Here is a 27,603-nt window from a genome sequence, read left to right as displayed (position 1 = left end):
TGAAGTTGGTAACTACTAACCTATGTTGTGGGGTGCATTCTTCACTTAAGGAAGCTTTGGCATTTATAAGTAGCTATCTTTCTTGTTTACTGGTGTGAATATAGTCAATCTGACTAGTGTACCCACCAGGTTGGTAGGTGAACAGGTGACTGGCAGGTTTCCTGAAGTTAGTATATATATATATATTATATATATATATAATATATATATATATATATATATATATATGTATATATATATATACACACACACACACACATACAAATATATAAAGAAAGAAAGAGAGAGTGACTGAGAGTGTGGTAGATTCTATTCATCTTCTTGTCTTTGGCTATACTTGTGAATATTAAACACAAACATATATATATATATTTAGAATAATCTTAGATGTGTATGTGTGTCAATGTGGTAACAAGTGTGTGCATGAATACATTTATATGTGTATGTAAGTGCAGGTAGACAAATCCAAGAACTTACATGTCCGCCCTGAGCAATTCTGATGCCATTGCGTAGTCCACTCTGTATCTGACCCATATGTACCACACCTGTCACACCAACAACTTCCAACATGCCATCATAGTGGGTGGGTTTGTTAAAAGAATCTTCTTTTTCAGGGCCCCATGGATTAGCTCCAGAGCCCCAACTGAAATATCAATGAAGAAAAGTTAAAATTATTTTTCTTTAGCATTCAGATTATTCTGTCGAATGTGATTTACATTAGATTATTTGCCAACATAATGTGGCAGTTGAATGTTATAGTTATTTAACCCCAGAAAACATCATCTCCAGCTGGCTATATGACACACAATCTGTCCTTATATTTTCAAACAAGGGAGTTTAGCATCCCCACTCAGTACAAAATATCTGTGTATCACGATTTCTGGGTTATTTCCCTTTATCAGCAGGGAATAACTGTTCAGCTAGAGATGGCGTTGCTAAATTATTGTTTGAAATATATAGTTTTCAAAGTGACACACAGTCACTTATCTAATAAAACAGAAATTGTTTCGAATCAATCATGGATTATCTTATAGCTTTGAGATTTCAATGATGTGATTGCTTATTTTTGGAATGAGATTGTAGAATATTTGGAATAGAAATGGCCTGTTTAAATGCTAAAGTGTTAAACAATAACAACAACAGTAACAGTTATTTCAAATTTTGGGACAAGGCCAGCAGTTTTAAATGGGGTGGGGGTGGGTCAGTCAATTACGTGGACTCCAATGGTACTTGACTGGCACTTTATTTTATCAACTCTTGAAAGGTACTTGACTGGTACTTTATTTTATCAACTCTTGAAAGAATGAAAGAAAGTTGATCTCAGTGGGATTTCAACTCAAAAATAATAATAATAATAATCATAATAATAATAATAATAATAATGGTTTCAAATTTTGCCACAAGGGCAACAGTTTTGGGGGAGAGTATGAGTCGATTACATTGACCCCAGTGCCCAACTGGTTCTTATTTTTATTGACCCCAAAAGGATGAAAGGAAAAGTTGACCTTGGTAGAATAATAATAATAATAATAATAATGATAATAAGAATAATAATAATCTTTTCAACAATAGGTACAAGGCCTGAAATGTTTGGGGAAGGGGTTAGGTCAATTACATTGACCCCACTTCTCAACCGGTAATTATTTCATTGATCCTGAAAGGATGAAAGGCAAAGTCAACCTTGATGGAATTTGAACTCAGAAATGTAAAGATAAGCAAGATGCCACTAAGCATTTGGCCTGGTGTGCTAACAATTCTTATTTCTTTATTGCCCATAAGGGGCTATACATAGAGGGGACAAACAAGGACAGACAAAGGGATTAAGTCAATTACATCGATCCTAGTGTGTAACTGGTGTTTAATTTATCAACCCCGAAAGGATGAAGGGCAAAGTCGACCTCGGTGGAATTTGAACTCAGAACGTAATGGCAGACAAAATAGCACTAAGCATTTTGCCAGGCGGGCTAACGCTTCTGCCAGCTTGCTGCCTTAATAATGATAATCCTTTCTACTAAAGGCACAAGGGATGGAATTTTGGGTGAGGGGTTAAATTGATTAAATCAACCCCCAGTACACAACTGGTACTTAATTTATTGACCCTGAAAGGATGAAAAGCAAAGTTGACCTCAGTGGAATTTGAACTCTGAATGCAAGGACAGACGAAATACTGCTAAGCATTCCACTCAGCATGCTAACGATTCCGCCAGTTTGCCACCAGTAGTAGTAATAATAATAATAATAATATAATAATAATTATTATTATTATTATTATTTCTACTCTAGGCACAATGCCATGAAAATTTTTGGGGAAGGGGATAGTTAATTAGTCAGCCCCAGTGCATAACAGGTACTCATTTAATTGACCCTGAAAAGATGAAAGGCAAAGTCAACTTCGGCAGAATTTGAATAATAATAAAAATAATGATAATAATAATAAATACTCAATTCTCTTAAAACTTTTTCAAAACTGAAATGTTACAAATTTAACAGAATCTTAGTTCTCTAAGTCTGGTTTCCTTTCTTTAGAATATATCATTGCTTATTATAAATAACAGCCATAGTGAAATGTCCAATATGTTGTTACATGTGCTCTCTGGCTAAGACCTGCAACAGCAACAACAGTAGCAAGAACAACAATAAGAATGGTCTCTTACCTAAGAATGTTTAGAATGATGATACCCTCTACAGGTGGAAGGTCAATTAATTTGCCATCGACTTCTAACTTGATGCAACGGTGCAAATCTTTGCAAGCTTTTTTGTTTACCATTTTCCGTAATCCCATTTTTATGTAGACTCCTTTGTTATGAAGCCTTTGAAAGGAGAAAACAAGACACATAATTAAAGAAAAGACATATAAAACATATTTTGGTAACTAACACACATTCAATCCTCTTCTGCTACCATACTTTGGTTGAAAAGTGCTGCCTTTGTTTTAATTTTGAAAAATACTGAAGAATTTAGTAAAATAACATTACACTTGGTAAAGTGGCTGGCATTCAGGAAGGGCTTCCATAGAAACCCTTATCAAAACAGACACTGGTGCTCGAAACAGTCCTTTGACCAGTCGAACCCTGACAAACTACCTAACTATACTAGCATGAAACATGGATGTTAAATGAGGATGAACTTTATTGTTATTAAGCTGGTGTTTGGAATGTATATTAATATGGAATTTTGAAGGAAGGTTCAATTTAGAACACTTTGAAACAAGAAGTTTGTATTATAGAAACAGGTGTAGTCTTTTAGAGATTGATATAAAAAAGTGTTAATCAGTAGACATCATTAATTACTGTGATATAAAACAAAATCTCCTGCCTACTTTAATTTTGTAAAGTGAATGTTTCACCAAGACCTTCGGTTTACTAAGTATATTTTAACCTCTTCATTCATTCTTTCAATATTTTATAGGTTTTGGTCATTGAACTACGACCACGCTGGAACATCAACTTCAAGAATGTTAATGGTTCATATTGATCTCAGAACATATTTCAGATTGATATCTATTCTGTATCTCTCTGTCAAATTATTAAGTTACCTTTCACCACAAAGGGACACACTGGTACCAACAAACCACACAACACAACAGCTATAGCTTCTGCACAATTTCCTACTTGGAAATTGGAAACTACAGTATTAAGACATTTACCCAAGATGCCAGATAGTGAGATTGAACTTGGAACTACGTGGTTCAGAAGCAAACTTAGCTGTCCCTGTACTCAGTGAAGCACAGCTGTCAAAAGGTTGAAATATTTTCACTGATTTCAGCTCCACTTTTCCTAAACAGGTATGAGTTTGATAGGTCTGTTATACCACATAGTATCACTCCTCTCAGATTTTGTCATCATTTCTTTCAGGCTTCAGTATCTTGAAGCATAGATTCACCCCTCATTTTCACATATTCCTCTATCTTAGGTATCATACCACTTGAAGACAATAAGGTATGATTTAAGGCTGCTATTTCTAGCTGGTTCAATGGCCATGTAGAGGCACTCTTTCACTGGCCCTGTGAGATGAGTAGAGTTGAACTGGCTGGGCTTCATTTAAAGCAACAAAACAATGTCTTGATACAGTTTCAAGTAGTTTTGATTCCTTTTCATAGGACATAATGAGTTGGTATTTTGTAACAGAAAAACCCAGAATAATATAAATATTTAACAATTGCAGCATGGAAGGTGTTTATAAGCCATTTAAAACACGCAAAACCGTTAGATTCACTTCAACATTTAAATTTAATTTGCCAAAATATTTTCGTTGCTTTGAGACCATGACTTGTTCACTAACAAAATTCCATGCTGCATCTGCATAAATATTAGGTTAAAGAAAAACATTTTTCTCTTTTCTTGTTAAATTTTATCATTGATACTCATTTGGCATAAACTTTCATTTAACTCTATTCATGCTGATATAGCAATTTGAAGTACAGAGCCCGGTCTATGCTAAGTGTTTTGTTTTTGTGTTTTTTTCTTCTTGTTTAACCCCTCAGCCTGGAGGTTTATTTATTCATTGTTTTGAATTAATCATGCATTATCTTGCAGCTTTGAGATTTTGATGGTGTAGTTGTTCATTTTTAGAATGACATTGTAGGGTAGGTGTAAGAAACTTGATCTAGCTGATTCAAGCATAAAACAGAATATGTCAGCCAGATATGGCTGGTTTAAATGCTAAAGGGTTAAGTAGGTAAAAAAAAAGGCAAATTTGAGTAAGTTTATTGCAATAGTTTAAAATGGAAAGCAAAGTTGAAACAACTTGCAATATCAACTAACCAGGTTTTTGATGAGTTGACAATCAACAAACATACAGCTCAACAATAGTTCCAAAAATTTAATGATGGAGACAGGAGTCATGAAAACAAGGAAAGTCATGGACAACCTTCAGCAACTGATGACTAATTGAAGGTCATTAGTGAAGCAGATTTATAGGAGACACTCAAGAAGGTTGCAAGAGAATTAAACATTGACCATTCAACAGTTGTTCAACATTTTCACTGCATTTGCAAGTCAAAAATGCTAAATAAATGAGTACCATATGAACTGATTGAAAGAAAAAAAGAAAGAAAAAAATTCTGTTTGTTTCATGTAATAAAACCAATCCAATTCTTTATCACATTGTGACATGTGATGAAAAAAATGAATCCTATACAAAAGTTGATGGTTTTTGCAAACAGTAACTGGACTGAAACAAAGCCAAAATATTTCTCAAAAACTGAAACTGCATCAAAAGAAGGTTATAATCACTGTTTGCAGGGCAGTAAGTGGAATAAACCTCGAGTATTTTTTGAATTCTGTCAAAACCGTCACAATAGAAAAGTATTTCTAGGAAATTGACAAAATGTACAGAGAACTGTAACATTTACATCTAGGATTGGTCAATTGAAAAAGACCAATTCTTTTCCACGTGAACACCTGATGACATGTCTTGCAAATGACTCAGCATAAATTGGATAAATTGAGTATGAAATACTGCCTCTCTTACCTTGCTCCCTAGACCTCTCTCTGATTGACTAACCACTTTTCAAACATCTCTATAACTTCTTAGAAAATAAGGGTTTTTATCAAAAAAGCAAAAAACAACTCAAAATCTGTTTGAAGAATTCATCAGTTCTAGGATTCAAGATTTCTAAGGTACCAGAATAAATAGACTTGTTTCTTCTTGACAAAAATGCGTAAAATCTAACATATTTCAATTAATATAAATTATATGATATACATTGATTTAAAGTTGATGGTTAAAAACTACAGTTATTTTTGTATAATGGATAGAAAGAAGAGAGGAAACAGAAGATAACATGAGAGAGAGACAGAAGAGAAGAAAGGAAAAGGAAGAAGAGGTATAAAAAAATAACTGATGTCTGTTGTATCTAAGTAATAGTAAAAAATACAAAGACATACATACCGGCTATTAAATTTATCTGGTTTCTCTTCACGGGCCATATGGAAATCTAAACAGAGGTCAGCATCAATTCCTATCCCAAAATAGTTATTCATTACAAACATTGTGGTATTGTCTTCATTGGTATTAGCCGAATTTGTATCATTTGCTATGGCAACCTTAGTTTCATCTGGCATCTCTTTCTCATTAGGATGGAAAATTACTGTCCATCTATCAACAGAATAAAAATGGAAAAGTTAATTAGAAAACAAAACAGAGGGAAAGTACACTGGTTTGTGCAAGGTAATAGTTGGTGTTGCAACAGAACATTAATACTTAGCAACAGTTTATAAATCCTAAGAACCTGGAGAAATTGGATGTATCCACCCAGCATTTCACGACCAGAGTTTCCTTCCACAGCATGATGTATGTCTAATAAGATTAAATGAAAGACTGAATAACTATAGATATTTGTCGAAAAATAAATTCAAAAGAGATTTTCTGGATAATTAGCCTCACCTTTAGAGATGAAAGATTTTTCAGTGTTTACATATAAACTATGTCTTCATCAGTTTGATCCCCAAAGGAAGTGTTTTATTCCTGGATATGTAAATTGTACCAAACTAGATTCAAATTAGGAACTTTGATTTCTAAACTAAGGCAAATAACTATTTTATCTGCTAAGTCACTGATAGGTACAGATATTTCACACAACATATCTTTTACTATTTTACTTATTTCAGTCATTTGACTGTAGCAATGCTGGAGCACCGCCTTCAGTCGAGGAAATCAACCCCAGAACTTATTCTTTGTAATCCTAGTACTTATTCTATCGGTCTCTTTTGTTGAACCATTAAGTTACAGGGACGTAAACACACCAGCATCAGTTGTCAAGTGATGTTGGGGGGACAAACACAAGCACACACACACACATATATATACATATATACGACGAGCTTCTTTCAGTTTCCGTCTACCAAATCCACTCACAAGGCTTTGGTTGGCCCAAGGCTATAGAAGAAGACACTTGCCCAAGGTGCCACGCAGTGGGGCTGAACCTGGAACCATGTGGTTGGTAAGCAAGCTACATGCTTATATGCTTAAAATGTGTAAATTTTTGTATAGCTAGGTTAACATTTTCTCAGCAGTCACAATGAAATAATAACAACTGTAAGTAAAACTACAAATCATAAAGAATGGCTCCTGAAAGGTGTTAAGTGATGAGTACATTTAGGGCAATTATAAACAATGCATTTACTAAGGATCCATGGCCTTGCAAGACAAATGGATTTTATGGTAGTAGCAGCATAAGGAATTTGAGGTAAGTCCCTCTTAGTACACATCTTCCTCCTGTTCTTTGAAATGTATGGAACTGATATGAGTTATCATAACAGACTAAATACAGAAGCAGCAGAATTAGTTTAATCCATGGAAACTATGAACACCCGAAGGTGTACTTGGTTAAGATTTAGGCTGGAGTTAAAATTATTCAAAATCAAACTTCAGAGACATGGCAGGAAACATTATTTTATCAAAGAACTGGTGGAGGAATACAAAATCTATCATGGTTTAAAATGGACAATGAAGGAAGTATAACTTTGGTACATCATATCTACACACTTAACACATAGTGCAAAACACCTGGATACGGAATATTGCATGTAATTCAAATGGTGGTACAGGATGGTAGTGGAGTAAATATTACCCAGATGAGGTGAGCATAGTTGCAGCTAAGTTTCTTCTCAAGACAAATATATGGTGTTGGAAGTAAAGATTTCTATTCTGATTTAGTGTTTCAAAGAACTGGCTCAAAGATTAAAACTGGAAAAGGTTGATTTTGGTGGGACTGCTTTAATTAAAGTTTGTTATTGACATGTTGACCTAACTAACAATTCTAATGAGGAGTAATTTGAGAACAAATAAAATTGTATATTGTGATTTAGTGGGGGGAGAGAGAAAATAAAGAGCTACAGAGGTCAGGGTGAAAAGCAGACAATAGCAGCAGAAATTATTGAAAAACTACAAAGGATGGACAGAGAACTGAAATTCGTCCAAAAATGGTAGCATTTAGTCAGTTAACTGATAATTTGAGTCTCTTTTTTTAAAATTTGAATTGAAATTTTAAACCTTCAAAATAAACACTAAAAAGAGATGAAATATTGAAAGAGCAATAATTACTTTAAAATATGGACAAAAATAATTAACAAAGCAAAAAGAACTGTATGAACCTCTAAGACATCAGTTTGATCCCCAATAATTTGCTGTTGACTGGTAGCTGCCAGATACCTTTTTTTGAAAAGTCCACTCTATTATAAGCATTTAGTCCAAGGGTCTACATCTTAGGCCCTTCTTCACCATACATTTTTCATAAAACCATTGATTTGTAAATAAATATGAATCCCACCAGTCTACAAGTGAAGTCTATATTGGCATTACAACTCCTCCTCTAAATTCTTTCATCTCTTACTCATTTCAGTCATTGGACTATGGCCAGGCTGGGGCAATGCCTGAAAGGGTTTAGTTGAACAAATTGACCCCAGTATAGACTTTTGAAGTCTGTTACTCACTCTATTGGTCTCCTTTGCTGAACTGCTTAGTTATGGAATGTAAACAAACACTGGTTGTTAATTGGTGGTGGTAGTGGTGGTGGTGGTGGGGAGGACAAACATACACACACATATATTAATTGGAGGTATGCTAAGCAGTGTTGAATGAATGTAAAATCATGTTTAACATGTCCTTGTACACTCAGACATGCAAAAACAATATATTGCGCAAATTGTCTCAAGAGAAAAAAATACATACATACATACGTACGTATGTATATATATATATATATACACACACACATACAAACAGAATGAGCACGAATATTGCTCACTAAATTTATCTCCACAAGAAATACCAAAAACAGAAAAAAGGAAAAATCAAAATTTGAAATCCCAGAAGTGGGATAGAAACCTTAATGGCAAGAACACTGCATGTATTTAAAAAAAAATAATATATATTTTGTTACTTACCTGTCAAGTTTAATTTCTTCTGCATCAATTACATCTCTGAGTAAATTAAGGGGATCTTCCCCGCCAGTATATCCAGGACCCCAGCGTAATACTCTAGCTAAATCATTTCCTGTAATAAAAATGAAATGAAAGATTATTAGGGGCCATATTCCAAATAGAACTGCGAAACGTGAAAAAAGCTTAAGTCACATGATAAAAAAATTTTCTTTAAAATAACAATCACATTAAAATTCAAACAATTCTTACTGAGTAATCATCATATATTCCCACTTCACTTCAACAGCTGTAAAATATTACATCAATCATAAATATTACACACACTTGCAGCCATTTCTCCACTCATAATTCTCTTCCAAACTCTGCATTTAACTGCCAATTTAATCTTTAGTGTATTTCAATATATTAATATTAAAATATGCCAAAGAGTAATTTACTGGTTAATTGAATGTGTTTCTATTTATCAAACATCACAAATACAGTGTAAGGTTGACAGGCCACTTTTGTATTGACAAGGTCATGGTAAACCCTTTAGTGCTGGTGCCACAATAAAATATACTCAGGGCACTCGTGTGCTTCAAAACACACCGTTGAAGTACATGATATCTATCATCAAAGTATACACAACATAACTAGTCATACTGCTAGTTTATTGACAACAGGTTACATGAAGGGAGATGTATTTTGTGTGTATTTTTGGACATTTGTAGTTTGATGAAAATTTGAATAGTGAGAACCAGTGACATTAAATGCAGAAGATTGGAAACAGACAATATCACTTGTATAATGGTGTTGTTCATTTACAACCATCATATAAAGTCAAGTCACAGGTATATACACACACACACACACACACACATGATGTGCTTATTTCAGTCTCTGTCTACCAAATCTACTCACAAAGCTTTTGTTAGCTGAAGGCTGTGGTAGAAGACAATTGCCCAAGGTGCTGCACAATGAGATTGAACCCGAGGCCACATGGTTTGGAAGCAAGCTTCTCAAACCAGTCCCAGCTCCTACTTCTTGAGTAGCTGTTCAGACAGTCACCCTTAAAAAAGAATTAATCCTCACACCCATAGATACAAAGCAAAATAAAAATATGTGCATTAGACAAGTTGAGAAAGAGATTTCCATACCTGTTCCTAAAGGAATTATTGCCAAAGGAGGAGACTGACAAACAGCATCTTGGCATACATTATCTAAACATGACAGAACCCAACCAACAGTTCCGTCACCACCACAGACTAAGATTTTATAGTAGGAAACATTCCGAAATACATATAATCTGAAAAGATAAAAAATAACAAACTTAGAACCACATTTCATCATCATCATCATCATTTAACGTGTTTTCCATGCTGGCATGGGTTGGACGGTTCAACTGGGGTCTGGGAAGCCAGGAGGCTGCACCAGGCCCCAATCTGATCTGGCAGTGTTTCTACAGCTGGATGCCCTTCCTAATAATGCCAACCACTCTGAGATTGTAGTGGGTGCTTTTTACATGCCACTGGAACAGGGGCCAGAGAAGCTGGCTGGAAAGAGCTTTAATTTCTCAAGTAAGAATAATAAGAAGCATTTTTATACAAAATGTGGCCACACAAACAGAAAACATATAGTAGAAGACAACGAAATATTTAATATGTCTCCTCCCTCCATTTGTACCAACAATGTTAAGATATACAAATATATACAGGGTGCGATGGGCAAATTGTCGCCATTTTATATTTTTAATTTTGCACATGCGCATTGTTTATTTTTGATTTTGTCAACTTCACAGTATAGTAGGGTCAGTTGGGTACCATCTGTGAGAAAAAAAAGCACCAAGACACAATTCACTCAGCCAGAAATTTGGAAATGACATGCTGTACTGCTTGGCATTCATGCTGGAAGCTCCAATACAAACACATCAGAGTGTTTGGGTGTCAATCTGAGGACAGTGCAATCTGAAGATATGTACCGAGAGTGATAAAAATCAAATATACAGTCAACATCATAGTGTTTGGAGTGATCACCAGTGATAACAACGTTATGTGTCCATTCATCTTCTCACATGGCTACAGACTCAATACAGAGGCCAACATCAAGTGCCTGGAGGAGGTAGTTCTGCCCTGGGTCATGAGAGTGGCTGCTGGATGACCCTGTGCCTGGCAAAAGCACTCTGCACCATGCCACACAAGCAGGAGAACCCAATTGTGGCTGTCAGACAATTTCTGCGACCACACCACCTCTAAGTCTCCAGTCTACAACCCCCTTGATTATTATGTGTGGGGTGCAGTTTAGTGAGAGACCAACAAAACTCCTTGTAACAACAAGGATGAACTGAAGGCAATGATTATGGCAGTATTCACTAACTTAAACAAGGAGACCATTCAGGAGAGTTGTAAGAGATTCCAAAGTCTTCTGGGGGCCATGGTTGAAGCCAATGATGATTTTGTTGAATAAATTCACTCTTTAGTATTTCAAGTAATATTTTAAAATAATTTTGGTAAATATATCGAGATGTCAGTGTTATTTTCATTTTTACGCAATTTATACAACAGTTTATTCACTGTACCATATATATATATATATATATATATATATAGTTGGAATTTAAAACAAAACAAAAGATGAAGACAGGTGTGTAAACAGCAAACAGATGTATTAGTTTAACGCTAGGGAAAGTGAGAAAGTCTTTTATGTTTTGAGCCTACACTCTTCAACAGAAAGGAGCACGAGAAAATAAACAGAGAGAGAATCAAAAAAGGAAAAAAGAGCTTAGTAGCTAGCGGTCAATCATGGCGGTAGCTGTAAGACTATATATCTTTTTCCTTACAAATGTCCTGAAAACTCCTCACAGCCTTGGCTTTGTTATCTCATTTTGTCTAATGTATATATATATAATTTTAATTAATTCCAGTTTAATCTTTAACAAAGCTGAAAAATGATATTGAAGTAATTATGAATCCCCAAATATCTTTAGTTGTTCATTAAGATTATAATTTTCTGTACTACTGACCACAATTCAAAGTATGTAAAGTATATTTACAACATTTCTGTACACACTATTAACCACATCTTTATGGTGCATATTTACTATAGTTATATCTACACTTAACTTTATTTTTACTGTGTATATATTTACAATATATCTACACCATTAACATATTTAGAGTATATGTAATATCTGTATGACATCAATATTTCTCAAGGTGGTGGGTACGGTAATAATTTGTGAAGGTTAAAACTTGCAATGACATTTTAATCAAAATTTCTTTTATCCCTCACTGTCTATATATATATATATATATATATATATATAATCATCACCATTTAATGTCTGTTTTCCATGCTGGTGTGGATTGGATGGTTTGCCAGGAGCTGGCCAGCTGAAGGGCTGCCCAGGTCCCATGTGTTTTAGCATGGTTTCTATGGCTGGATGCCCTTCCTAACACCAACCATTTTACCGAATGTGGACTGGGTGCTTTTACACAGCACTGGTATGGGTGCTTTTTATGTGGCACCAGCACCCACAAACCTGCAAGATAAGGAATGCTAAGCTGAAGAGGGATGTAGGGGACATGCTGATATGCAAGGACAACCATGCTTTTCAGCCCCTGACACCTTCAGTGATCTGATTTCTCAGATCACCGATCACTGTTCTTTGTCGGTGCACATGACCAGTGGAGTGGCCATGTTTACTCTGCAACACCAGAAAGAGAACTGGAGGGACCAAGGTCAAACCTCAGTTATGTCATTACAAGAGTACCACTTTTAAGTATGTGAGCACTGAAGAAAGCACAGCCAATCTAAAGAAAGTTTTGGCAAAAGTGCAGATAATATTTGATTTCCCTTTGTATATTATATTCATGCTATATACTGTGTCCATTCACAGTGAAGCACACTTTTAATTTTCTAAATTTGAAAATCAAAGTGATGCATGAGACAAGAAAAGAAAAAAAAAAGAAAACCAATCGAGAAACCATGAGCTATGCTATTACACTTTATAGTGTATATATTTACAATATTTATATCTGTTTCAAATAGTTTGATCTTTGAATATCATCAGTTGTCATTCACTCATATCCCCCACCCCTTCCCTGGTCTGGTGGGACAAAGAAATCACATCCCTTAGTTATGAGACAAAATTGTTTGCTTGAATCAAGCCTGTGATCAATGTATATCTGAGGTCAAGAATAAATCATCTAATAACCAAGACTGAACCAAACAAACCGTAATGAAGTTATAGACATTGTCAATATATATTCTTTAACATAATATTCTGTATTCCTAAACTCATTAATAAAGTAATTTTACTTCCTACTCTCTCATTTACACAACAATGCAGTGTATTCGTCCGTTTGTTTGCTAGTCCACCATGTCAATCTCCATTGTCGCCATCACCAGGATCTTCAACTCTACTGAATAGAGGAGATGATGCAACATATCTGGATTATCACCAGTCTGACCTTCATCAAGGTGATGCCGTGGTTTATATATAGAAAAATAAAACTAGGTTGTAATTCATTGTTTGGTTGACTACCTGCCTGTCTATTGAAAGATTGTTCATGGTGGATCTGGGGCTAACCAGCAACACATCTTTGCCCTAACTGTTTCAGGTGTTCTTCAAATTAATTTCACAATAAATAATTAATGGAATATATTTTACACCTGTTGATCAGGATGTGTTCATTAACATAAAGGTAAAACATCAGACAAATAACTGTTTTCAGGTGAACTTCTAAAAGAAGACACTAAAACTGTCTTTATATGATGATAGGTTTTTGCGCTTTTTTTTTGCATGTTCGCATGCTTGTGTTACTGCGCATTTTATACAAAATTGTGTAACCCTGTGTCATACTGTACCCCGCCTCCATGATTCTGTGTATCTGTGTTCCTTATGATACACCTCTATTCCATGCTGTGCACCTCTGTGCCATACTGTGCACATCCACACAACACTGGTCACTTCTGTTCCATGCTGCACACCTGTGGTATACTGTATACCTCTATGCAATACTGTGACCTCAGTGCCAAATTGTGCACCTCTGTATACTGCTATCATTGTACACTTGTGCACCAAGTCATGTACCTATGCACCAAAGTGTATGTTATGTACCTTGAAACATTGGATACCCTTACTGCAACAGTGTGCACTTGTGTCACTTCTGTGCATTATTGTGTACATTTAGGTAACATTATATACTACTGCACATGGGAGATGTGGAAACTGTATAATCATTAAATTGCATAATCACAGTCATTTCCATTAGTCTAATGAGAATTAATGAGATATATTCAGCAATATAGCATTTTAATTAAAAGACACTATTAATTATTTAATAAACTATCTTCATTATCATTATTATTATTACAATCATTATCTGCATCATCAGACCAGTGGCAGAAATGGTTGAGCGCCAGATTAAATGTCTTCTGGCATTTAGCTATTTATTATATTCAGAGTTGAAATCCCACTGGAGTTGACCTTCTGGATCAATAGACTAGATAAAGGAGAGGAGGGGGCAGTTCAATTAACTAAATACTCTCTCCTTGCACCAATGTGTTATTATTATTGTTATTATTATTGATGATGATATTATTATTATTATTATTATTATTATTATTATTATTATTAAGGTGGCAAGCTGGCAGAATCATTAGCATGCTGGATGAAATGCTTAGCTGTATTTCGACCGTGGCTATGTTCTAGGTTCAAATTCTGCCAAGGCCGACTTTACCTTTCATCCTTTCAGGATCAATGTAATCGACTCACCCCTTTCCCCAAAATTGCTGCCCTTGTGGCAAAATTTGTAATTATTATTATTATTATTATTATTGTTATTATTATTAAGGTGGCAAGCTGGCAGAATCGTTAGCAGCATTTCGTCCATCTTCACATTCTGAGATCAAATTCCACCAAGGCTGACTTTGCCTTTCGTCCGTTTGGGGGTCAATAAAATTAGACCAGCTGAACACTGGGGTCAATATAATCTATCCTCCTCCTGCCAAAATTTCAGGCCTTGTGCTTATAGTAGAAAGGATTATTATTATTATTATTATTTCTCTTTATCACAGGTTTTGTTGGAGCTCCTGGACTCTTGCATGTGTAGAAGGCTTGCTACCTGAAGCCTACGGTACCATGCTATCTATTCTTTTCAGCTATCTAATACTTTCCTGATTATTCTGAACATGCCAAGGAGGCAAACCTTTTGTTACAGTTCTACTGGGCACTCCATTCCAATTTCCTTTTTATTCCTCTTGATACCTTCTTATACTGTTCCTAAGGACCCAACAATAATTGGCACTATCTTCACCTTCTTCATTTTCCATAGCCAGGCTATTTCGTACTTAGGAGGGTAATATCTTTCTTTTTGCCTTCCTTCTTGACTATTCATGGGTCAAAGAGGCATGCAACATCAACTATATAGCATATGTGATACACCTTGTCCACCACCACTAGGTCTGGTCTGTTATGCTCTAGCACTTGATTTGTTTGGACTGGGAAATCCCACTTTCTGTGGTTTGTGCTCATACCACATCTTGCCTCTCTCTACCCCCCCCACCTTTTTGCACAGTTTCTTACGTAGCACTTTTGCTAATTGATCACGTCACCACAACTTGTGGTGGTTTTGATCAAGTCTAGGGCATTTGCTCATGATATGGGCAATGGTTTCATCCACTCTATTGCGGATGTAGCACAGTGGAGACACTTGCTCATTCCTAAAGTGGACCCTCCAGTTCATGGCCAAAGCTTGGTCTTGCCCTGCCAGTATAGTGCTCTCAATCTCTTTTTCTTCTTTTAGGGTTCCTTTGAGCCAGTTTAGTGCTCTCAGTGTCTTTATTATTATTATTATTATTATTATTATTATCAATAATATTAATATGCTAACTTTTTGTTTTTGTACATACCTGTTGTGCATCACACTTACTTCAAAGAAGTGGCAAAGCGAGAGAGAGAGAGAGTGAGAGAGAAAGGGAGAGTGAGAGAGAGAGTGAGAGAGAAAAAGAGAGTGAGAGAGAGAGTGAGAGAGAAAAAGAGAGTGAAAGAGACAGTGGGCAGTGACAACATTTGTTTTGTGTTTTTAAATGTTTATCACATCACAAGTAGATACATATACACATTGTTAAATCAAAAGTGGGAGAGAAGAGGGACACAAAGGAAGTGAAAGAGAAAGATAGAAAGTGAGAGAGACAGTAGGAAATATTGGCTGTCAATTTCACTTTTCATTACCACATGAGGATAAAATTAACTCACAAATGGCTGAATACTCCACAGATATGCATAACATTAATGTAGTTCTCAGGGAGATTCAGCCTCACACAGAATATGACGAGGCTGGCCCCTATGAATTACAGCTACAGACGGTCATAATATACAAAACATTTCTCATGGCACCATGACACTGTTTATAGATGCTTACATTTTTAAAGTTTTCTGTGAATTTTTCATGGGTCCAGCGAGTTATTATTATTATAATTATCATTAAGGCAGCAAACTGGCAGAATCATTAGCACATCGGGCGAAATGCTTAGTGGTATTTCGTCTGCCTTCACATTCTGGGTTCAAATTCCACTGAGATCAACTTTGCCTTTCATCCTTTCAGCGTTGATAAATTAAGTACCAGTGAATCGACTATCCCTCTCCCACCAAAATATAGGCCTTGTGCCTTTAGTAGAAAGGATAATTATTATTATTATTATTATTATTATCATTATTATTTCACCGCTGAAGACTGGGTATTGAGATTTATGAGTGTAATATTGCTGTTGATAATGTCATCTGTTTTCCTCCTTCCTTACTTTGTCATGGTGTTAGGTCAGTCAATCAGTCAGTCAGACACTGATTTTTGCCAGAATTTCGCTCCTGGTTAGCCACATTACACAGTCTAGTGTCATATAGAGAGGTCAGATGTCATGTGAAATCATTGAAAGCTGGAATGGGATTTCTTTTTTTTTTTTGCTACAACAGATATTCTGCTCTATTGACATTTGTACAAAAAACAAGATTGTTCATGTTTGTTCAATTGATTGAAGTCCCACTGAGGCAGAGACAGAATATTTCTACTTAGAACAGTAATGGCAGGAGACAGTCTGAGAGACAGGCTGCTGTAAGGTAGATTACAACAGGCTACAAGACAGTCCACTGTAGGTTGCAAGCCAACTGCGGGCTATGTTACTGCAGCCATGCTGGAGAACCGCCTTTAGTCAAGCAAATCGACCCCAGATCTAATTCTTTGGAAGCCTAGTACTTATTCTATTGGTCTCTTTTGCCGAACCATTAAGTTACAGGGACGTAAACACACCATCATCGGTTGTCAAGCGATGTTGTGGGGGACAAACACAGACACACAAACATATACACACACACACACACACACACACATATATATATATATATATACACGACAAGTTTCTTTCAGTTTCCGTCTACCAAATCCACTCACAGGGCTTTGATCTGCCCGAGGCTATAGTAGAAGACACTGGCCCAAGGTGCCACGCAGTGGGAATGAACCCGGAAGCATGTGGTTGGTAAGCAAGCTATTTACCACACAGCCACTCCTGCACCTATTTGTCAATTCACAGATGATAACAATTTGTAAAATTACTAAAATATCTGGAAATATAGGAGACAATTAGCATTAAAAAACAAACAAACAAAAAACACATAAACCAGAAAAGATTATTTACCCAGGTAGAGGACCACCAGCTTCTAAATTAAAAACTTGATGAGGGTTAAGAAGTTTACGGAAAGAAGTGATGAGTTCTGTTCCCTGGCAGCCACCGCTTTTGACGTTTACAAATACTAATAATGGTTGTATACCATTATCAGGAATCATATGTGGCTGAAAGGAAAAATGAAAAACAGAAAATCTATTAAATCAACCCAAATTTAAAAAAAAGAAAAATGTCAATCAGCAGCTAAAAAAATTGTATTTTTTGGAAAAAAAAGTCAATACAAAATTTACAAATTCAACCGATTCTAAGTATTCATATCACAGATAAATATGTGTGAATGTATTGATGTTTAAACAGTACAGTATTTTACCATTTGGTTTTGCATACAAAAGTTAGGGAAAAACCCAATGCTGGAACACATCAGAAGGGCTTGTATGAAGAGGGATTTGTCTTAGCATATGATTGCTAGTAGATATTACTGATGAAACCCAAAGAGGCAGAAATGCATATCTAGCAATATCACCACTGCTACTCCTAGTTGAAAGTAATTCTGCATCTAAAAGATTACTATTTTAAAATCTCACAACATGAGATATTTAGCAACAGTACTTTGGAGTAAAGATTGTTTGCCTACATAACATGGCAGTCCTGGTTTAGGACGAACGTTGCTGTAATTTATCCCCAGGAGACATCATCTCCAGCTGGCTATATGACACGATGTGTCCTTATTTTCGAACAAGGGAATCTAGCACCCCCACGCAGCTGAAAACAATATCTGTGTACTGCGATTTTCGGGTTATTTCCCTTCATCAGCACAGAATAATTGTTCGGCTAGAGGTGGTGCTGCTGTGTTATGTTGGCAAACAATCTTTACTACAATTCTGCATCAGTCACACATAGCAAATTTTTATTCAGCCTGTTGACTAATTTGTAACATCAGTGATTGAAAAGTCAGTTTTCCCATATCAGTAATTGTGTATTTTAAACTTCTACAGATGAAACACAAAGATGCAAAAATGCACATGTAGCAATGCCACTACTGCTGCTGCATGATTTTTATCTGCTATTGACATGTTTTTTAAACACTGTACATCTATATGAGATGCTATCTTGGGATGAACATTGCAGTTAATTAGGCTTTCAATGATGTATCTACTTTAAGTATGATACACCAAATGCTATTTTAAACTGATACTGCTTCCATCACACATAACAAAGATATATATATATATATATATATATGTAGAAGGATGAAAAGGAACACATGAGTTGATATATATGGAAAAAAAGTCAAGATAGAAAATGCTAAAATAATTTTATAAAAAACATTTCAGTACCGGTTTCAGTCATTGTGACTTTTTCACCTGTAACAAATAAACAATTAAATTTATAAAAATTAAAAGAAAAGTTTTTAAGGTGAAGAAGAACGCATCTACGACAAATGACATATCCACCTCAGCTTTAGAATAACACAAATACACACGCAAATATTAAAAATGATACAATCAAGAGATTCCCAAGAATTCATTAAAAAACAGTCTCAATCAGTGCTATAATTCATAATTTTAAGTCACTTAAACATTTAACACCTTACTACTTTCACACTACCTACATTCCTTCTTATTCTCCCTTCTCTTTCCTCCTCTTCTTCCTAACTGAATAACCCCTATGTTATAAACAAAACATTCAAAAGAAATATTTCCATGAATTGAACATCAACTGCTACCATCAACTTGTGGGTCAGCCCAGCTGACCATTCAATATACTACTGTCATGGCACTCCCACATTCTTCTCCTCCTCCTTTTTCTTTTTCCCTACCAAGAATTCACAATGACCTCAAACCCACAAGGGTAAACAAGAGAGACAGAGACAGGCAGAAACAAGAAAAATGTCACAAAGAGAGTATAGTGTTCAAATACAAGTGGCATTTTTCTTGTTTCTGCCTGTCTCTGTCTCTCTTGTTTACTCTTGTGGGTTTGAGGTCATTGTGAATTGTATTTGAACACTATACTCTCTTTTACTCTTTTACTTGTTTCAGTCATTTGACTGTGGCTATGCTGGAGCACCGCCTTTTAGTCGAGCAAATCAACCCCAGGACTTATTCTTTGTAAGCCTAGTACTTATTCTATCGGTCTCTTTTGCCGAACCGCTAAGTTACGGGGATGTAAACACACCAGCATCAGTTGTCAAGCGATGTTGGGGGGACAAACACAGACACAAACATATACACACAGATACATATATATATATATATATATATATATATATAATATATATATATATATACGACAGGCTTCTTTCAGTTTCTGTCTGCCAAATCCACTCACAAGGCTTTGGTCGGCCCGAGGCTATAGTAGAAGATACTTGCCCAAGGTGCCATGCAGTGGGACTGAACCCAGAACCATGTGGTTGGTAAGCAAGCTACTTACCACACAGCCACTCCTATGCCTACAAATATTCTTTTAAAAAAAACTTTTCTTTTAATTTTTCTAAATCTAATTGTTTAATTGTTACAGTTGAAAACGTCACAATGACTGAAAGGGTATATATATTGATAAGGCTTGAAAAAGAAAACGAAATACTTTAAAATTCTAGTGAAACCAAAAACTGGAAAAACTTTGAAGTCAGTGTCAAGGCTTATTTTTGCATATGTATATATAGATGTGTATAATATTGAACACATTGCTATATATTAGAAAATTACTATTTTTAAATCTCACAACATGAGATATTGCTGTGTATCTAAAAAGAAATATGTGAGTTTATTGCAGTCCTCCATTATTGCTAAACTTAATGTAATTGACATTCAATATCTGCAGAAGAGTAGCAAACTCGAAAAAGTAAAATGAAAATAAAAATGCAGTTTTCTTTTTTGTACAGATAATCACTTCTCTCTCTCCCTCAAGCTATGATATATGCCTCTTTTTATAAAAGAAGCATTAAACACATTAGATTACGGTAGGGCTACATGTATTTATATCAATACTGTTAACCGCAAAACTGACTTCTTGAGATCAGTCAATGGACAAAAACTCCCATAAAAAGCATTTAAAAAATAAAAACAATAGACATGAGAGATAACTCCAATAAATCAACTAAGTGAAATTATTTGTAAATAAAGGCAGTGCAATTGCAAATAGCTCATTTTTCAGGCCAACTAAGAGAATTATCTAAGTTGTGTTTCTTTTCCTGCAAAAGTTCACTTTGTTGATTTTATTAGTTGCCTTCTTTCCTAGTCCATTATATTTTAACAACCCTCTAGCAGGAAGCTTTGTCTACAAACACCTTGAATTATTTTAGTCTATCAGTTTTTCAACTTTCTATATTACAAATATGAGACCCTAACGTTAATTTCTTTTTTTTTTTTATCTTTTAGTAAGGAAGGAGGCAAAGCCTATGGCTTGCATATGGCCTCCAAGATTAGTGAGAGTGAAGTATCTTAAAACTGAAGACAGACACAATTGCTTGCAACAAAGAGGACTCCTCTAAAAGCACCCAAAGTGCCAGGTTGTATCATTACCTCTTTTGATACCATTCCACATGAGAACACCCCTGGATCTATGTTACAAACTTCTGGCTTGAAAGTGATCTAAATTAAAATCATTATCATCATCATCATTTAACATCCACTTTCCATGCTGGCATGGGTTGAACAGTCTGAGGGCTGGCAAACCAGAAGGCTGCACCAGGCTCCAATCTGATGTGGCAAGGTTTCTACAGCTGGATGCTCTTCACAGTGCCAACCACTCCAAGAGTGTAGTGGGTGCTTTTTATGTTTTTTACGTGCCACTAGTACAAGGGCCAGTTAGGCAGCACTAACAATGACCACACTTGAACGGTGCTTTTTACGTGCCACCGGCATGGGAGTCAGTCAGGTGACACTGGCCACAGGACTACACAGGCTGCACTGCTTTGGTACCAGTCAGGTGGAACTGGCGCATGGGACCAGTCAAATTTCATCAAAATTTCATGTTAATTTATGTTCCAAATATAAGCTTAAAAACGGCCAAGTTATTTTACTAAATTTTTCATTATTCTCAAAATTAATTTAAATAGATGCAGTGCATTTCAACAGAAATATGGTAACAAAAGGGTTAAACAGAATGATGGCTAGGCAGACCTTACCTGTATATTAGGTAGTAACATTGCAAGGAGTTGTTTATCATCAAAGATAGTATCCCTTAAAATGTGGAATGAACGACTAGCTTTCTCTGCAGTGTTGTATATGAGAACTAGAGCACCATACTCATAGTAGATCACATCAAATGAGTGCCACTTATTTTCTGAGAAACAAATAGAAAGAAAATACATTAATTAGAGGATTTACATGTTGTTAAAAAAATTTCAAGCAACAAAATAGAGAAAAAAAAACGAAACTAAGATAAATACAATTCCCTCACACTCTCTCTTGGAGAGGCGCAAGCACCTACACACATGGCAGGAACTTCTGCCTTCCAAATTCAATTACAAAGCGGCAAGCTGGCAGAATCATTAGCGTGCTGGACAAAATACTTGACAGTATTTTGCCCGTTGCTATGTTCTGAGTTCAAATTCCGCTGAGGTCGACTTTGCCTTTCATCCTTTTGGGGTCAATAAAATAAGTACCAGTTGAACTCTGGGGTCGATGTAATTGACTCATTCCGTCCCCCAAAATTGCTGCCCTTGTGGAAAAATTTGAAACCATTATTATTATTATTGTTTTATTTCTCATAACATTCGGTTTTGTTTGTTCTAGTAGATTCTCATCTGAGAGTGGACATTAGCCTGTTGTCAGAGGTCTCACAGGGTTTCTTTCCACACATTATAAGCTTTGATACTTGGTTGTTAATTATCATGGAAGACATTCAACATCCAAGTACCAATCTCAAAATCCTAGCTGTCCCCAGCAGAGCAGTTTTTTGGGCTTGCTTTGCTCTCATGTCAATTCCGATTTCTTTAACATATTTCTTGAACTTGGTTGTTAGTGCTACAACTACTGGAATGACAGACACTCTCCTCATAGTCTATGTTCTTGCAATTTTGTCTTTTAGTAGTCTGTACTTTTCCATCTTTTCTAGTTCTTTGTCAATTATCCATGCATCCTCAGGTACTGCAATATCTATAATCTTGGTTTCCTTTTTTCTGTTATCTATCACAACAATATCTGGTCTCCAAGCATCAATTAGGGAATCACATTAGGTTGTAAAATCACACAATATCTTGTATTCCTTGTTCTCGGTGACTCCTTCTGGTACATTATCATTGTTACAAATTATCATTATTTTCCTGGTGGGTGTCAACCAGATATCTAAGGCAGGCACATAATGGTTATATAAAATTAATTTAGAATCAATATACAGAAATGGAAAAAGGACATATTAAAGAAGGGAATCCAATATTAATTATTTGGTATCACAAAAATAAAAATATATGTAAAAATCTAGCTGTTGAGAAAGATCTTTTTTGAATTTCATAAATGTTATGATAACCAGGGTTGCTTTCAAGAAACTCATTTATGTCTTTGTTAATTAAAACTGAAGTTGTTTGTCTTTAATTGTCACATTGCACTAATCTTGATCTCTATGATTCCTTAGCAAATTTCTTATTCTTTTCAGAAGACATGTTTTTATATCAGATGGAATAATCATGTCAATGAGTAAGTACGTTTTATTTTTCAAATTTGTAACAATAATATCAGTCTGATTAGTATTTATGGTGTGGTCTGTTGGAACTGTAAAATTCCATAAGATTGTTTCATCAGTTCTTAGACTACTGGTAGGGGATGGTGTTCAAACCATTTTTTAGTAAACTGTGTCCCATAATGTTTACATAGTGTCCAGTGAATGGAATGGCCAACCTGACCATGCCTAGCTTTAAATTCAGTTGGAACCAAGGTGGAGCACCTTGAAACGGTATGGTCTATTGTCTTGACTTGTTTTTCACTGGTTTCACATGTTGGGTTTATTCCATTTTTGAGGATGTTCACTTGGTAGATTATTATTATTATTATTATTATTATTATTATTATAATTGATTAAGAGAAAAATAAGTTAATATTAAAAAGATAATATCATCTTCAGAAAATAACGGCTTACACAACTATGATGAAATGAAGGAAGCAGCAATTTCTTACCTGGGCCTATTATGTCAAGAAGGATTTTTTCATATTGGCGTTGAGATAATCCACATGGTAAATTACCTACAAACAAGGAAATCGTTGGACCATGAGGGTCCTCAGTCTGTTGTATATAGAAACGAGTCATCCGGTTTTGCCGCAATGAGTCCTATGAGGGTGAGAAGAATCAATGAAAAATGTGAGAATTTCTATGAATGTACAAAGTGAAAAGTTATGAGGGGAAAATACAATGACAACAAGACTGCAATGGTATGTAATGTATTGAAACACAAAATTCAAAGTCAACAAAGGAAGAGTGTATGCAGACAGTTGAGAAATATATATGAAGGCACTAAAGGAGTGATGAAGAGAATTCAGATGTAAAATCTATGTTATAGTTGACATTGGAGCTCAACACAGCCCTGCAGCTTGCCAGATCCCGTCAAACCATCTAACCCATGCCATCATGGAAAATGGATTTTAAACACACACACATGGAAGTGACCCTTTAGAGAACTATATATACATATCATTTCCTAACCACGTGATTTCAGGTTCAATCCCAATGTGTGACATCTTGGACAAGTGCCTTCTATGATAGCATCAGGTTAACCAAAACTTTGTGAGTGGATTTTATAGATGGAAACTAAAAGAATTTTTTCATATATACATACGTACTTGTGTGTGTGTGTGTATCTCATAAAGTCAGGAGGAGTGAGAGGTGAAGGTAGATTTATTTAACCATATGACTTCCATATAGCCATGGCTGTTTCATAACTTTCTTCATTTTAGTATTAATTTCAGAATGCAAGAAATTGTGTGTTCATGTTTGCAGTGATATGTATACCCAGCAATATACAATACAATTTTTTATTCACAAATTAATGCAAATAACGAAAGCAGCTCATCGGATTACCTGAACATCATGATTACATCAATGATTCAACTTTGAGTTTATGTTCCAATGATCTGATGAGCTAGCTTTATTTACATGAATTTGTGAAAATCCAATAGTATTGTATAATATTAACGCAAACAATGTACATGTCATTTCTTGCACACTGAAAAATACACTGTTATTTGTTTGCAACATTGTGTGAAAACTTTCCCTGTCCATTGTGCTGATCATATTGAAAGGACTAAAGGAAATATAACCTTACATGGAAACAGGTAAGGGTTGGCAACAGAAGGAGAATCTGGCAATGGAAAATTTGCCTCAACAAATTCCTTCTAGTCCATGGAAAATTGGATGTTAAAATGATAATGATGAGGAAATACATTATTGCAACCACAATTGAACATTACTGACAAAGTCTTTCCACAATTCATGAGTTTTCCATTTCATGTGGCAATTTCTCCTTATTGAGATTTGTATTGTCTGAGAGTTGGTTGAAGAATGTTCGAGGAGGTCTTTCTCTAATGCATCTCCCATGAGTTGATTCCCACAACAGTAGCTTGTGTATAACTTCCTGCCTGCTTCTCCAAGAATGCCCTGTAAATCAGAACCACCTTTGAGCAATTGTAGTTGTCATCTTGGGCAAGCTTCTGTATAAACCTTTATTTGTAATTCGTTGATGACATTTTATGTTTTGTATAACCCTAAGCATTTTAGTGTATACACCATCCAGTTTCTTCTTAAGTGCTTGTATCAGGGTCCATGTACCAGTTCCATACTGCAACACTGACTCAACAGATGTTCTGAAGAATGATATTTTGATTTTTCTGAGTAGATCTGACTTTATCTTTTTTTTGCATGCTTGCATATGTCAGACATACATCACTGAGACAGGTTTTCTACAGCCACATACTCTTCCTATCACCAACATGCAACAGTTTCCAAGGGAGGTAATATTTCCTAATAGCTGAACATGTTTTGGAAATGAAAAACTGCTTGTATGACAATAATGCTTCTTTACAACTATCACTTGATGACAAGATAAAGACACAGAAACACATATATACGACAAGCTTCTTTCAGTTTCTCTCACCTAAATCCTCTCACAGAGCTTGGGGCTACTGTTGAAGACACTTGCCAAGGGCACCACCACAAAGTGGGACTGAACCTAAAACTGCATGGGTGGGAAGTGAACTTCTTAACCATAACCATACAAATGTAAGTAGTGAAAATTGAGTATTACACATGCCAATGCACTCTTGACCCTTGAGTCATTCTGTAACTTCTGATGACTATTAATAATGAAAATATGTGTGTGTGTGTGTGTGAACAGGTATCAACAGTTGATGGAGCATGTATAGAAATGTGGAAAAGTGTGTTGTGTGAACATGCAACAATGTTACTGTTGAGATTGGCTGATTCTCAAAAGTTCCAGTCTCAACTTACTCTGTAGCTTGCAATCTTCTGGAATCTATGATATAACAGCAGAGGAGGTAAGCTAAACAGGGTTTTTCCACAAAGGTTCTGGACCTACTTGTAATAGCTGCCAAATCTCCCATAAAATTACAACCTACTATTTTAAAGAAAACCAAGATATATAATAATGAAGTGATGACTATAATGAGCTTGAATAAATGATTGTTGATGTGTGTTTTAGCAGTTGGTGGATCTTTGGTAATAAGTGCGTTTAATCAGGGCTGACTTGAAATTAAATAAGAACAGATAAGTCTAAATGAAGAACTATTTTTGAGACTGATCCACTTGAGATGCAACATTATCTCACCCAAGAAAAGCAAAAATCAGTTCAATATATTTTTTAATCACAGAGATAATGCAAAAGATTTATCAGTTGTCAGAAAAGAAATGGTAAAGCATTGAAGATAGAGAGAGGGTCATCTAATATTGTGATATAATGTTTTCTTACTTTACGAGCTTGCTGAATGAGTTCCCATGGCCGTTCCTCACGATCTAACATGCGTTCTGAAACTCCTTTGTCAAGCAATACTTCTATTAAATTATATTTTTCTGGATTTTTCTGAAATAAATCAACAAAAAACAAATATAATTTCAGTTTTTATTCAAAGCCAGACGACAAGTATATATGGTGTGTGTGGGAAAGGAAGAGAGGAGAAACAGAGAGAGTAGGTGAGAATGAGTTTGTATGGGTGTTCAAGGGAGAAAAAGTGTGAGAGAGAGAGAGAGAGAGAGAGAGAGAGAGAGAGAGAGAGAGAGAGAGAGAGAGAGAGAGAGAGAGAGAGAGAGAGAGAGAGTGTGTGTGGACATACTTGTTACTGTGCAGTTCCAGTATATTCTTCAACACTTTACATTCTCCCTAATTAATTATAACATATCAATTCTTAATTTAATACATTAATCCTATTTTTTAGTAAGTTCCTTAAAGCTTTTTTAAATTTTCACAGATATGTTTGACTTACACTTCTTGAAACACAGTACTATCATCATCATCATCATTAACTTTTGACATCCTTCTTTCATGCTGATATGGATTGGACAGTTTGACAGCTCTTCATTGTCTACTTTAGCATGGTTTGTATTGCTGGATGACCTTCCTAATGCCGACCTTTTTTAAAGAAAAAATTGGGTGCGTCATGGTGGCACCAGTACTAGTGAGGCTGCCATGTAGCTTGCAAAACTAAGACCCTTAAGTGAGTGGAACTATGGTATTTAGGCAGGATTAATGAGATGAATTGCTATACCTTCCAAGATATGGTAATTCCCCAATCCCACCCCCATCTCACCTATTTTAGAGGAAATGGGTGCAGTTGACTGAATCAAATATCAGTATATTACTGGTACCCCAATACACTGTCAATAATTTCTAACCTTGACTCAAAGATACAAATGCTGGGGAGGGAAAAGATACCAGAACACAACTGGTACTTACTTTCTCTATCCTAGAAGGATGAAAGTGTAAACCAAGTCCAACCAGATACTGAACTTAGAACACAAATGTTCCTTTCCAATCCATCACTTTATACAGTCTACCACTCTACCTCCCCTGATAATATTTCACTCTTCTTCATCATCATTTCAACGTCCACTTTCCCAT

General features: G+C 35.5%; 1 protein-coding gene across 4 annotated transcripts in view; it reads right to left on the bottom strand.

Annotated features, from left to right (window-relative positions):
* LOC115215592 (diacylglycerol kinase theta) overlaps positions 1-27,603 on the bottom strand; it is a 250,869-nt gene that overhangs the window by 36,313 nt on the left and 186,953 nt on the right. For all 4 annotated transcript variants that reach the window (XM_029784808.2, XM_036505853.1, XM_029784809.2 and 1 more), the window contains 9 exons: positions 26,458-26,568; positions 23,657-23,807; positions 21,670-21,827; positions 17,556-17,710; positions 10,022-10,170; positions 8,889-8,997; positions 5,893-6,099; positions 2,655-2,810; positions 478-643 (listed from right to left, as the gene is read on the bottom strand). In XM_029784808.2, the coding sequence (XP_029640668.1) occupies positions 478-643; positions 2,655-2,810; positions 5,893-6,099; positions 8,889-8,997; positions 10,022-10,170; positions 17,556-17,710; positions 21,670-21,827; positions 23,657-23,807; positions 26,458-26,568 (1,362 nt within the window). The remainder of the gene's footprint in view (positions 1-477; positions 644-2,654; positions 2,811-5,892; positions 6,100-8,888; positions 8,998-10,021; positions 10,171-17,555; positions 17,711-21,669; positions 21,828-23,656; positions 23,808-26,457; positions 26,569-27,603) is intronic.

The sequence above is a fragment of the Octopus sinensis genome, linkage group LG9 (assembly GCF_006345805.1).
Source record: "Octopus sinensis linkage group LG9, ASM634580v1, whole genome shotgun sequence".
NCBI lineage: Eukaryota > Metazoa > Mollusca > Cephalopoda > Octopoda > Octopodidae > Octopus > Octopus sinensis.
Note: the sequence above shows the minus strand (reverse complement) of the source record. Positions and strands in the feature narration are given on the sequence as shown.